Source organism: Narcine bancroftii, chromosome 5 (genome assembly GCF_036971445.1).
Source record: "Narcine bancroftii isolate sNarBan1 chromosome 5, sNarBan1.hap1, whole genome shotgun sequence".
Classification (NCBI taxonomy): domain Eukaryota; kingdom Metazoa; phylum Chordata; class Chondrichthyes; order Torpediniformes; family Narcinidae; genus Narcine; species Narcine bancroftii.
Window position 1 is genome coordinate 152,941,421 of NC_091473.1, and position 13,910 is coordinate 152,955,330.

A 13,910-nucleotide genomic window follows, 5' to 3' on the forward strand; every position below is an offset into this window, starting at 1 on the left:
CACCTCGGTACAAGGGTTGGCACCATCATGGTGTTACCCTCCACCTTGGTACAAGGGCTGGCACCATCATGGTGTTACCCTCCACCCCGGTACAAGGGCTGGCACCGTCATGGTGTTACCCTCCACCTTGATACAAGGGCTGGCACCGTCATGGTGTTAATCTCCACCCCGGTACAAGGGTTGGCACCATCATGGTGTTACCCTCCACGTTGGTACAAGGGCTGGCACCGTCATGGTGTTACCTTCCACCCCGGTACAAGGGCTGGCACCGTCATGGTGTTAACCTCCACCTTGGTACAAGGGTTTGCACCGTCATGGTGTTACCTTCCACCCCGGTACAAGGGTTGGCACCATCATGGTGTTACCCTCCACCTTGGTACAAGGGCTGGCACCATCATGATGTTACCTTCCACCCCGGTACAAGGACTGGCACCGTCATGGTGTTACCCTCCACCTTGGTACAAGGGCTGGCACCGTCATGGTGTTACCTTCCACCCCGGTACAAGGGCTGGCACCGTCATGGTGTTAACCTCCACCTTGGTACAAGGGTTGGCACCGTCATGGTGTTACCTTCCACCCCGGTACAAGGGTTGGCACCATCATGGTGTTACCCTCCACCTTGGTACAAGGGATGGCACCATCATGATGTTACCTTCCACCCCGGTACAAGGACTGGCACCGTCATGGTGTTACCCTCCACCTTGGTACAAGGGCTGGCACCGTCATGGTGTTACCTTCCACCCCGGTACAAGGGCTGGCACCGTCATGGAGTTACCCTCCACCTTGGTACAAGGGCTGGCACCGTCATGGTGTTACCCTCCACCTTGGTACCAGGGCTGGCACCATCATGGTGTTACCTTCCACCCCGGTACAAGGGCTGGCACCATCATGGGGTTAACCTCCACCTTGGTACAAGGGCTGGCACCGTCATGGTGTTAATCTCCACCCCGGTACAAGGACTGGCACCGTCATGGTGTTAATCTCCACCTCGGTACAAGGGTTGGCACCATCATGGTGTTACCCTCCACCTTGGTACAAGGGCTGGCACCATCATGGTGTTACCCTCCACCCCGGTACAAGGGCTGGCACCGTCATGGTGTTACCCTCCACCTTGATACAAGGGCTGGCACCGTCATGGTGTTAATCTCCACCCCGGTACAAGGGTTGGCACCATCATGGTGTTACCCTCCACCTTGGTACAAGGGCTGGCACCGTCATGGTGTTACCTTCCACCCCGGTACAAGGGCTGGCACCGTCATGGTGTTATCCTCCACCTTGGTACAAGGGTTGGCACCGTCATGGTGTTACCTTCCACCCTGGTACAAGGGTTGGCACCATCATGGTGTTACCCTCCACCTTGGTACAAGGGCTGGCACCATCATGATGTTACCTTCCACCCCGGTACAAGGACTGGCACCGTCATGGTGTTACCCTCCACCTTGGTACAAGGGCTGGCACCGTCATGGTATTACCCTCCACCTTGGTACAAGGGTTGGCACCATCATGGTGTTAATCTCCACCCCGGTACAAGGGTTGGCACCGTCATGGTGTTACCCTCCACCTTGGTACAAGGGCTGGCACCGTCATGGTGTTACCTTCCACCCCGGTACAAGGGCTGGCACCGTCATGGTGTTACCCTCCACCTTGGTACAAGGGCTGGCACCGTCATGGTGTTACCCTCCACCTTGGTACCAGGGCTGGCACCATCATGGTGTTACCTTCCACCCCGGTACAAGGGCAGGCACCATCATGGTGTTACCCTCCACCTTGGTAAAAGGGCTGGCACCGTCATGGTGTTACCTTCCACCCCGGTACAAGGACTGGCACCGTCATGGAGTTAACCTCCACCTTGGTACAAGGGCTGGCACCGTCATGGTATTATTCTCCACCTTGGTACAAGGCGCTGGCACCGTCATGGTGTTAACCTCCACCTTGGTACCAGGGCTAGCACCGTCATGGGATTAACCTCCACCTTAGTACAAGGGCTGGCACCGTCATGGTGTTAACCTCCACCTTGGTGCAAGTGCTGGCACCGTCTTGGTGTTACCTTCTACCCTGGTACCAGGGCTTGCACCGTCATGGTGTTAACCTCCACCGTGGTACAAGTGCTGGCACCATCATGGTGTTACCCTCCACCCCGGTACAAGGGCTGGCACAATCATGGTGTTACCCTCTACCCCGGTATAAGGGCTGGCACCGTCATGGTGTTACCCTTTACCCCAGTACAAGGGCTGGCACCATCATGGTGTAAACCTCCACCCCGGTACAAGGGCTGGCACCGTCATGGTGTTAACCTCCATCCCGGTACAAGGGCTGGCACCGTCATGGTGTTACCCTCTACCCCAGTACAAGGGATGGCACCATCATGGTGTTAACCTCCACACCGGTACAGGGGCTGGCAGTATCATGGTGTTGCATTAACCACTGCATCAACTGTGACGCCTCAAAGGTTGGGAGGAAACCGGATCCCCGGGGAAAACCAACACTGACACAGGGATAACATACAAACTCCTTACAGATAGCACAGGTTTTGAACCCGGTCCCGATCATTAGTGCTGGAACATCATAAAGAGAGGTTTTAGTGCATTGACTTTCATAAATCAAAAGTATAGAGGACAGGAGTTGAGATGTTAAGTTGTAGAAGACACTGGTGAGGCCAAATTTGGAGAATTCTCTACAGTTTTGGTCACCGAACTACAGAAAAGATTTCAATAAGATAGAAATAATGCAGAGAAGATTTACTAGGATGTTGCCCGGACTTCTTGTGTTGAGTTTCTGGGAAAGGTTAAACAGGTACGGACTTTATTCCCTGAAGAGTAGAAGAATGAGGGGAGATTTGATCGAGGTATTTAAAATTACAAGGGGAATAGACAAAAGAGTAAATGTAGGTTGGCTTTTTCCACTGAGATACAAACTAGAGGACATAGGTTAAGGGTGAAATGTTTAGGCGGAACCTCTTCACACAGAGACCAATGGGGGTGTGGAATGAGCTGCCAGCTGAAGTGGTGAATGCGGGCTCAATTATAACATTTAAGAATTTGGACAGTAACATGGATGGGAGGGGTATGGAGGGATATGAACTGGGTGCCAGGTCAGGGATGGGAGGGGTATGGAGGGATATGAACTGGGTGCCAGGTCAGGGATGGGAGGGGTATGGAGGGATATGAACTGGGTGCCAGGTCAGGGATGGGAGGGGTATGGAGGGATATGAACTGGGTGCCAGGTCAGGGATGGGAGGGGTATGGAGGGATATGAACTGGGTGCCAGGTCAGGGATGGGAGGGGTATGGAGGGATATGAACTGGGTGCCAGGTCAGGGATGGGAGGGGTATGGAGGGATATGAACTGGGTGCCAGGTCAGGGATGGGAGGGGTATGGAGGGATATGAACTGGGTGCCAGGTCAGTGGGACTAGGCTAAAAATGGTTCGGCACAGACGAGAAGGGCCAAATGGGCCTGTATCTATAATCTCCCCCCGAGTTCACCCTTGTAATAAAGAAACATAGGAATTGATAGGGTGTCGGGGGGATAGTTCTCTCCCAAATGCAGTGGCCATAACTCAGGGACACTGTCTGAAAGTAATGAGCCAAAAGTGTCTGACAGCAGGAGGAGTTTGTGAATTTCTTGCCTTCTTTACTCAAAGGAAGATGGAGGGTTAGAATGAGGTGGAGGTTAAGAGCTCAGTCATGAACTTTCAAAGATTGGAACAGATTTGATGGGCCAAATAGCCTTCCTATTCCACAGTTGAATGCAGAAACACTTCCAAATTCCAGAATGTCTTGTAATTTCTAATTGCCATGAGTTTTTGTGGTCAGGACAGGAAGAGACATTCTGCTTCTCAGCTGAGATACCATCACAGATGCTGGACAAGTTTGAACTTATGCAGTCTGTATAATTTTAATCATGAGAGATTCACATTAGACCTGGTGCAGTGAAGGTTCCTCTGGAAGTCGTCCAACAAGTTGCCTCTAACATTCACACAACTCCATAAAGAGCACAATTTACATAGCATAAAGCTCAAGTGAAAAGGATGAATTAGCACCAAGAAAGGGCAGCGTGAGTGCATTATCGTGGGGTTCATCTAGGAGCCTGATGACTGTGGGGAAGAAAGCGTTTTCAAGCCTGTTGGTGCGCCCCTTCACACCCCAAGGCTTCTCTCTGATGGAAGGAAGGAGAAGAGTGTGTGTTCAGGGTGATAGGTGCTTCAGTGAGTCGGCTGCCTTTCCCAGGCAGTGGGAGAGGTAGATGGAGTCCGTGGAGGGGAGGGAAGTTTGCATGATGTTCTGAGCTGTATTCATCACCTTCTGCAACTTCTTCTGATCTCGAGTAGAGCAGCTCCCCTCCCACACTGTGATGCACCCAGCAATGGTGCTCCTGTAGAAGTTGTTGAGGGACAGAGGGGACATGTTGAACCTGCTTAGTCATCTAAGAAAGTAGACATTGGTGCTTTCTTTGCCATCACACCAATGTGCTTGTCCATGGTTAGGTTGTTGGAGATGTTTTTTGTCAACATTAAACCATCTACTCTTTCTAATCATTCCACACTCTAGTGTGGATATGATTGTTCTGGAGAGGGCAGAAGAGATTCTCCAGCTGGTTTGGAGGACTATATTTTTGAGGAGCGATTAGATGGATTGGATTTGTCTCACCTCCTTCACTCCAGAGTGGCCTGATAGAGGTACTGCTGATGGACCTACCACTGGAGAAAACATCTCTCTGTCATGTCTCCTCAAGATGGGAGATGTTACAATAAGCTCACCCCTCAATATTTTAAACTCCAAAGCATACAGGTCCAATCTGAGGTCAAAACAGAATCCGCAAGGTTTAATAGGATAATTTCAAAAATTCATTGCCTTTCTATGAATAAAATTAAGAATGCTTAGGAGAGCAACTTACAAACTATTCTTACTAAGGATATCTGGACCAAGTGTTTAAAATTGGTCCATTCCTCTTCCATTTGTGCACGTCATTCACTTATTCAATTCAAGATAGTACATAGAGCATGTTTATCCAAAGATAAATTAGCTCAGATTTTTCCTACTATCAACTCTGTATGTGACAGATGTCGCAATCGGGTTGCTTCCTTATTTCAAACGTTTTGGTCCTGTTCAGTATTAGATCACTACTGAAAGGAAATTTTTAATGCATTTTCCCAGTTACTGTTCAATTATTCCAGCTTTATATGGAGTGGTGATAGCGAACAGTCGATTATCGGGGTTGGATTGCCAATGTGATGGCTTTTGCCACTTTAATGGCTAGATGTATTTTGCTAAGATGGAAGGACTCGTTCTCTCCCAGTTATTCTCAATGGACGACCCCAACCTTATCATGCTCAAGCATGATATTGAGAATATTAATTTAATATTTTGAAAACTGAAGTTAAGTTTGATAAAATGTGGCACACTTTCATGGAATATTTTTATGCTTAATGAATAAATCAGTGGTAAAGCAGAGTAAAGACAAAAGATGACTGGAGCAGATTTCTAATAATGGTTAATGATCCATTTCATCTTTGGGGACCAAGAGAGAAAATGGAATTCAATTCAAAATGTTGTAATACAAAACAAGGCTCTCTTTACCAGGCTTTATTTACTATCCATTGCCAGAGTACAACTTCAGAGCCAAAATAACTGCGTTTCAATGGTAATCAAAGGACACATTTATATAATAAATAAAGTTAACCAAAGTTAACTGATCAAAAAAAACTTAAAGCAATATTCTTTAGTTGTGTAAACACAAAGTTACAATCTTCCAGTTTCAGAACCTGATTATGGAAACATCCCACCATGTCGTAAATTCTTTCAGTTCCACGTTGATGATGGGTCCATTGTAACCAGGGTTTGACAAGGGGCAGCTACTTTTGCAAGGCTCAACAGGAAAGGACATCAGAATTATTATCAGATTACATACATGACATCACATACACCCCTGAGATTCTTTCTGCAGACTCAAATGGGGGAAAAATCAGCAATTTTTTAATCAGAGGATTAATTTGGATTCAAGACACGATGAACTTTGCTGTGAGCTGCATGACGATGAACTTGCCCTGAACTAAGCATTGCTTGTGGCTGCTTCACTCCAGTGCCTTTGTATTCAGTGGCTACTCTGACAGGACAGCACCTATTCCCCACACGGGTTGAGAGTACTCCCATTCTCCCCTCATTCTCACCATTTGACTGGGTGACAGCAGTTAACCCCACAGGTAGGAATGAAAGGCAATTCCTACTGTTGACGGCAAGAGTTGATGACCTCACTTCATTTGCATGTTTCCCGAAATAGACCATTCGGCCATTCCTCTTTGCACTCCTATTCTGCACATGGCTCCGTAACCTGTTCTGTCATTCAACACCTCGTACGGTAGCTGATCAACCTACCCATCTTACAAGGCTTTGGCACATGGGAGGAAACTGGAGGACTTGGAAACCCACACTATCCTTCCAACTACTCACCAGATTTCCCTGCAGTGCTGGGAATCTCCATGTACACAACTGTTTGAAACATTAGAACACAAGACCTAGGAGGAGGAATAGGCCATTCAGCCCATTGGGTCTGCCCCCATTCAATCATGAGCTGATGCATTTTCCCCATTCAGCCTCACTGACCTTTGAAGCCCTGGCTATTCAATAACCTATTATTTTCTACATCAAATACCCCTAACAACTTGGCTGAAACCTATCCGGTTGGAATATTTCCTTGGCATTGTCACTCTCACTCCAGAGTTGATATTAGTGACGTTTGAGAATATTCTTGGCATCCTGGCCATAACCCAGAAACAGAGCATCAAATAAATCCTGTCAATAACTTTAATTTTCAAAATGAAAACAATCTTCTATCTTTGAGGCATAACAAAGTCCAAAATTGTTGGGTAATAAAGCTATTAAAAAGTGCCAAGAAAGGAAATGTAATCTCTTCCAATCTACGGTCAGTAACGAGGCAGTTGTACCGTGCTTGAAAGACATCTCTAATCTGCATGAGGAAGATATTTCCCCCTGTGAGAGCTGAAGAGAACCAAGTGTTAACAGTTTACTGACACCCAGAGTCCTCCCATCAGTGTAACTAGAGAGAAGGCAACTGTTTGACCTAACATCGAAAATTTAATACCAAGACCGTACAGATATGAGCATATCACTCCCATCACCTCAGTGTCCCACGGATTTTAGTTTAGAGCTTCATCAGAAACCTAGGAACTTCATTGTGTGGTGAACCCTCAGTACTGCCCCTCCCATAGTGCGACACTCCCCTCAGTACAGCCCCTCCCATAGTGTTTCACCCCCCTCAGTACTGCCCTTCTCACAGTGTTTCACCCCTCCCAGTACTGCCCTTCCCAGTGTGAATCCCCCCCCAGTACTGCCCCTCCCACAGTGTGACCCCCCCCTCAGTACTGTCCCTCCAACAGGGCGTGACATGCTCCTCCCCCACCCCATTGTGCTGTGCCCCCGTGTTTAGGTGCTACCTCGACTACTTGCTCATAACTCTGGATTGGGTATGATTCCTCGGTGCTTTAAAGAACAAGAATTAACAACGTTAAGGTCATCTATTAAATCTGATTTACTCGCTGCCCAATCTCTAAACATGGAGAAAGTAAAACTGAATAAGCTGGACCATCTGTTCTGATTTAGTGTCTACATCTGGGTCTTTGGTGAAACCTGGTCCCAGCAGATCGGCAGCATCTGTGGGGATAGTTAAACAAGTGATGTTTCAGGGCTCTGTCACCTTTGCCAACTCGTCTCTCCTCCCCAGATCTGGACCTGAAACATTACCCATTTTTCTCTCCACAGATGCGCAGTCATTCCTCATTTTGGGGTTATTTCATCTGTTTAAAAAATAAAATAAATATATATAGATATATATATAGATATCTATATATCTATATATAGATATCTATATATAGATATATATATATATCTATATATAGATATATATAGATATATAATATATATATGTATATATGTATATATATCTATATATAATTTCCATTCCAGCCTTTGGCATTTCTTGCTCTTTTGAAGGCCATTTATTTATCACCTTTGATCAACCTCATCAATGCAGAGCCTGGAGGTCCCACCATCTCGAGTCAATCATGTCAAACTGCATCAGCGTCAGGCGGAACAACGTGTAACAGATAGAGGATCCAGTCTGTGCAATGGAGGGGATGTCATCTGCAAATACAACAGTTAGCAATGATGCAGTGCCTATCAGCACCTGCATTCTAGTGGTACACAAGAAACCTGAACTGAATGAACCAAGGGCAGTCTTTGCTCACAGGTCTTTGCCAAACCCAAGGGGTGATTGGACATTCGTATCCCTTGTCACAGTCACGAGTCTCCTGAAGTCAAGTTTCAAAAGCACCAGGACCCGACTTTCCCTTAGCTCAGCAGCTCTGGCTGGAGGCCGATTCTCTGCAAGGTCTCCTCAGGCATGCAGAACACCGGGTTCACTGCCTTGATCTGCTGGTCTCCCATGAGGGAAAGGCCTGCCACACCGAACAAGGTGTGGAAGGGATCAACCTAACACAAAGATAAGCAAAAAGTTAGGAACACACTTTTCTCCAACCTCTAACTTCTGTGTGAAGTTATAAACATTATACTCTCACCTCAAATAATAAGGATTTACAATAAATGGGTTTGCTTCAGGTACTCCTGCCCCACTATCTAATATAATCCTGACTGATCAACGCTGGCCTCTTCTGTGCTAGTTCCCCATAGCCCTCAGCTACCCCATCTATCAAATATGTATCTATCTCCATTGTATACATCCATCGAATTATCTGGTCTCCACTATCCTTGGGGGCAGAGAATTCCAGAAATTCAATCCCATCAAAAATTTCATGTCCCGTTTTAAATTATTGCCCCTGGTCTTCTAACTCTATCTCCTGTAAAAGTGGTGCTTTCATTTCTTACCGGGACAGACACGAGGCAGCAAATGGCTCATCTGCGCTGATTCTGACGCCGGCCTCACTCGATGTCTTATTGTAATGTGATGCCTAAATGCAATATGTATGGTCCTTAGACAAACTATGGCACCATGGTGCAATGAGACTGGGGGTCACAGTGTGTCAATCAGTGAAGATTGGAACACAAGTGCAGCAGGTGGTGAAGAAAACAAATGGCACGTTGGTCTTTACTAGAAGGCTCGGAGAAACACTGTTTCATCTGGTTATATGTGTAGTCAATTCATAATAGAACCATAGAACACTACAGCATAGAAACAGCCCCTTCTGCCCTTCCACACTGTGCCGAACTATTTTTTTTACCTAGTCCCACTGACCTGCACCCAGCCCATAGCCCTCCAAACCCCTCCCATCCATATACCTGGCCAAATTCTTTTTAAATGTTAAAATTCAGCCCACATTCACCTCAGCTGGCAGCTCGTTCCACACTCCCACCACTCACTGTGTGAAGAAGGTCACCTCATGTTCCCCCTAAACATTTCCCCTTTCACCCTTTAACCCATGTTCTCTGGTTTGTATCTCTCCTTCAGTGGAAAAAGCCTGTCTACATTTACTCTGTCTGTTCACCTCATCATTTTAAATACCTCGATCAAATTTCCCCTCATTCTTTTACACTCCAGGGAATAAAGTTCGAACCTGTTCAACCTTTCCCTGTAACTCAGTTCCTGAAGTCCAGGCAACATCCCAGTAAATCTTCTCTGCACTCTCTCTATCTTATTAATACTTTTCCTGTAGTTTGGTGATCAAAACTGCACACAATACTCCAAATTTGGCTACACCAACTTTACCAGAACATCCTAACTCCAATTCTCAATGTTTTGATTTATGAAGGCCAATATGCCAAAAGCTCTCTTTACAACCCTATCCACCTGTGACACCACTTTCAGAAAATAATAAATGAACTTGAATATAAAAGCAGGGAGGTAGGCGTACAGGGCCTTAGTGAAACCACACCTTGACTATTGTGTGCAATTTTGGTCTCCTGACCTAAGGAAGGATATTCCCAGTATTTAGGGGGAGGAGGGGTGGGGGGATGGGGGGGGGGGGGCAGAGATGGTTCACCTGACTGATCGCTGGAATGGCGGGACTGACGAATGAAGGAGGACTAGAGAGAACAGGGATATACTCAGTAGAATTTAGAAGAATGAGAGAGGATCTCATGGAGACAACATTCCAAGGAGTCACGTGATAGAGTAGTGGCCGGTCAGGGAATTCCAGCCCTCTCCGGAAAAGTTAAAAAAAACGCTCAAAACACAAAGGTACAAGATTAAAATTTAAAACAAAGTAAAAATAAAGGTGAGAAGAAAATGGCAGCGAAGAGAGAAAAGTCGAAAACAACGGGAAGAAGAAAGAACGTCGGAAGAAGAAGGTGAAGGCCTTACCTGTCTGAGGAGGCCCGCCGCGGAGAGAGAAGCCCGCTCCCTCAGGTCAGTGGAAGTCCCGGGCTCGGGACTACAAAAATGGCTCACAGAGCCGAGTAAAAGTGCGCAACCGCGCACTGACGGGAGGGGGGAACAGCTGCGGAGTCGATCTCCACAGCTGAGAGAGACACCTGCAACACAGCAACAGGCGCAGAACACAGACAATAACGACAACAAGAAAGAAGAGGGTAAAAAGAAAACAAGGAAACAACAGATGGTCAACCCAGAGGAAGAAGAAGAAGAAGAACAGAAAGAAATGGAAGAAGAAGAGAAAAGCAAGACAATGGATGTATCTTTTTTCAAAGAATATATGGAATCAGTGAAAGAATGGCAATTACAAGAATTTAATGAGATAAAAAGAAGAATTAAGAATGCAGAAGAAAAAATGAATAAAATAGAAATGGTCATATCAGAGATAGGAAAAAGAGTGGATAATGTGGAAGAACGAGAAATAATCGTAGAAATGGAAGTAGAGGACTTAAAAGAGAAATGAGAAGAATCTAATAAAAAAGTTAAAGAGGCACATGAGCTGTTAGCTCAGAAGATAAATATAATGGAAAACTATAATAGAAGAAATAATATAAAGATAGTGGGCCTTAAGGAAGATGAAGAAGGCAAGAATATGAGAGAATTTATAAAAGATTGGATCCCCAGGTTCCTAGGAAGACCAGAATTACAGGAAGAAATGGAAATAGAGAGGGCACATAGAACATTAGCCCCGAAACCGCAACCGCAGCAAAAACCAAGATCCATTTTAGTAAAATTTTTAAGATATACAACAAGAGAAAATATATTGGAGAGAGCAATGAAGAAAATAAGAGAAGACAAAAAGCCACTGGAATACAAAGGTCAAAAAAATTTTTTTCTATCCAGACACAAGTTTTGAACTCCTGAAGAAGAGGAAGGAGTTCAATACAGCAAAAACGATCTTATGGAAAAAAGGATATAAATTTATGTTAAAGTACCCAGCGGTACTTAAAATAGTTATTCCAGGGCAACAAAACAGACTATTCTCGGATCCAGAGGAAGCACGAAAATTTGCAGAACAACTACAAAACAGGCAGAGAGATGAAGACATGTAATGAGAGTAAAAATGACCACGAACTATGTGTATGTGTGTATATGGGTATATGTATGTGTATACACATATATATATATATATGTATATATGGATGTGTATGTATATGTGTGTATACATGAATGTAACCGTATTTAGAGGAAAATATATAGAGTATAGATAAGAATTAATAAGGGAATGAAAGGGAATAGAGGGAATAAGGAGGGAATTAAAAGAGTGACCTTTGTTCCATATGAAAATTGAAATCTTTTCTGGGGGGGGCTGGGTGGGGAGGTGTTACGGTCACTGCAAAATCAGTTGACGTTTGCGAGTGAATTCGCAAATCCAAATGGAGAGGGGAGATGTGGTTGTCCGACAAGGGATAAAGGGCAACTCAGGAGGGGGAGGGGAGAATGGGGTTAAATAAGTTTTAAATAGCAGAATAAGGAAAATGTTTGATGTTTTAGAAATGTTGTCTTATAAAGTGTTCAAAACAAGAAAGCAGAAATGGATAAGAAGGAAAGGTGATGATGGAGAAACGGAAAGGAAAGATAAACAAAGTATGAAATGGCTACGTTGAACTATATGACTTTAAATATTAACAGAATACATAACCAAATCAAAAGGAAGAAACTGCTAAATTTACTGAAAAAAGAAAATATTGATATAGCATTTGTGCAAGAAACACATTTAACTGAATTGGAGCACAAGAAATTAAAGAGAGATTGGGTAGGACATGTAACAGCAGCGTTGTATAATTCAAAAGCAAGAGGAGTAGCTATATTAATTAGTAAAAATTTGCCATTTAAAATAGAAGAGGAAATTATAGATCCAGCAGGGAGATATGCAATGATAAAATGTCAGATATATTCGGAGTTTTGGAATCTACTCAATGTATATTCACCTAACAAAGAAGATCAAAAGTTTACGCAAGATATTTTTTTGAAGATAGCAGATACGCAAGGGAACATATTAATAGGAGGGGATTTCAACCTTAATTTGGATTCAAATATGGATAAAACTGGGAAAAAAATTAACAGAAAGAACAAAGTAACCAAATTTATAATTAAATCGATGCAAGAAATGCAACTTTTGGATATATGGGGAAACAACACCCAAAGGAAAAGGAATATTCATATTATTCGGGTAGATATAAAACATACTCAAGAACAGACCTATTTCTGTTATCAGCTCGTATGCAAGATAGAGTAAGAAAAACAGAATATAAAGCTAGAATATTATCGGACCATTCACCCCTGTTATTGGCAATAGAGCTAGAGGACATCCCTCCAAGAATGTATAGATGGAGATTAAACTCCATGCTATTTAAAAGGCAGGATTTTAGAGAATTCATTGAAAGACAAATTAAAATGTACTTTGAGACAACATTCCAACAGAACTAGACAGGTTGGATGCAGGAAGAATGTTCCCAATGTTCGGGAAGTCCAGAACAAGAGGTCACGTTCCCCATGTGCAGGAAGTCCAGAACAAGATGTCACAGTTCCCAATGTTCGGGAAGTCCAGAACAAGAGGTCACAGTTCCCCATGTTCAGGAAGTCCAAAACAAGAGGTCACAGTTCGCCATGTTCATGAAGTCCAAAACAAGAGGTCACAGTTCCCCATGTTCGGGAAGTCCAAAACAAGAGGTCACAGTTCGCCATGTTCATGAAGTCCAAAACAAGAGGTCACAGTTCGCCATGTTCGGGAAGTCCAAAACAAGATGTCACAGTTCCCCATGTTCGGGAAGTCCAGAACAAGAGGTCACAGTTCCCAATATTCAGAAAGTCCAGAACAAGAGGTCACAGTTCACCATGTTCGGGAAGTCCAAAACAAGAGGTCACATTCCCCATGTTCGGGAAGTCCAAAACAAGAGGTCACAGTTCGCCATGTTCGGGAAGTCCAGAACAAGAGGTCACAGTTCACCATGTTCGGGAAGTCCAAAACAAGAGGTCACAGTTCGCCATGTTCATGAAGTCCAATATAAGAGGTCACAGTACAAGGATAAGGGGGTAAAAAGTTAAAACACTGTGAAAAAACTGGAGGAACCCAGCCAGTCTTTCAGTGTCCATAGGAGACAAAGATATATTACCGATGTTTCGGGCATGAGCCCTCTTCAGCGAATAAGCAGAATGTGCAAAATAAAGCAGGTAATCTCAGAATGCAGACAGTGCTTCTGGGGGAGGGGCTCCAGACCCACAGAAGGTGTTCATTGGATATGATGAGGGGAGTGGTGAGAATTTATCATGTCTGTGCGAAAGGAGACAGGGAAGGGATTGACAGAACTGGGGGGAGGTGAAGGTGGGGTGGGGGGTGTTGGTGGATTTTAACAAAAGCCAGAGATGTCAATGTTAATGCCATTTGGTTGGAGAGGACCCAGTCTGAAGATGAGGTGGTGTTCCTCCAATTTGGTTGGAGAGGGCCCAGTCTGAAGATGAGGTGGTGTTCCTCCAATTTGCAGGTGGTCAAAGTTTGGTAGCACACGAG

The 13,910-nt window shown here is 44.7% G+C and overlaps 1 protein-coding gene across 1 annotated transcript in view; it reads right to left on the reverse strand.

Moving 5' to 3' along the window:
• Nucleotides 1-7,382: 7,382 nt before the first annotated feature.
• Nucleotides 7,383-13,910, reverse strand: part of rabggtb (Rab geranylgeranyltransferase subunit beta) — a 37,271-nt gene continuing 30,743 nt past the window's right edge. Inside the window, exon 9 of the mRNA XM_069942395.1 lies at nt 7,383-8,505. Coding sequence (XP_069798496.1) covers nt 8,365-8,505 — 141 coding nt within the window. The 3' untranslated portion in view covers nt 7,383-8,364. The remainder of the gene's footprint in view (nt 8,506-13,910) is intronic.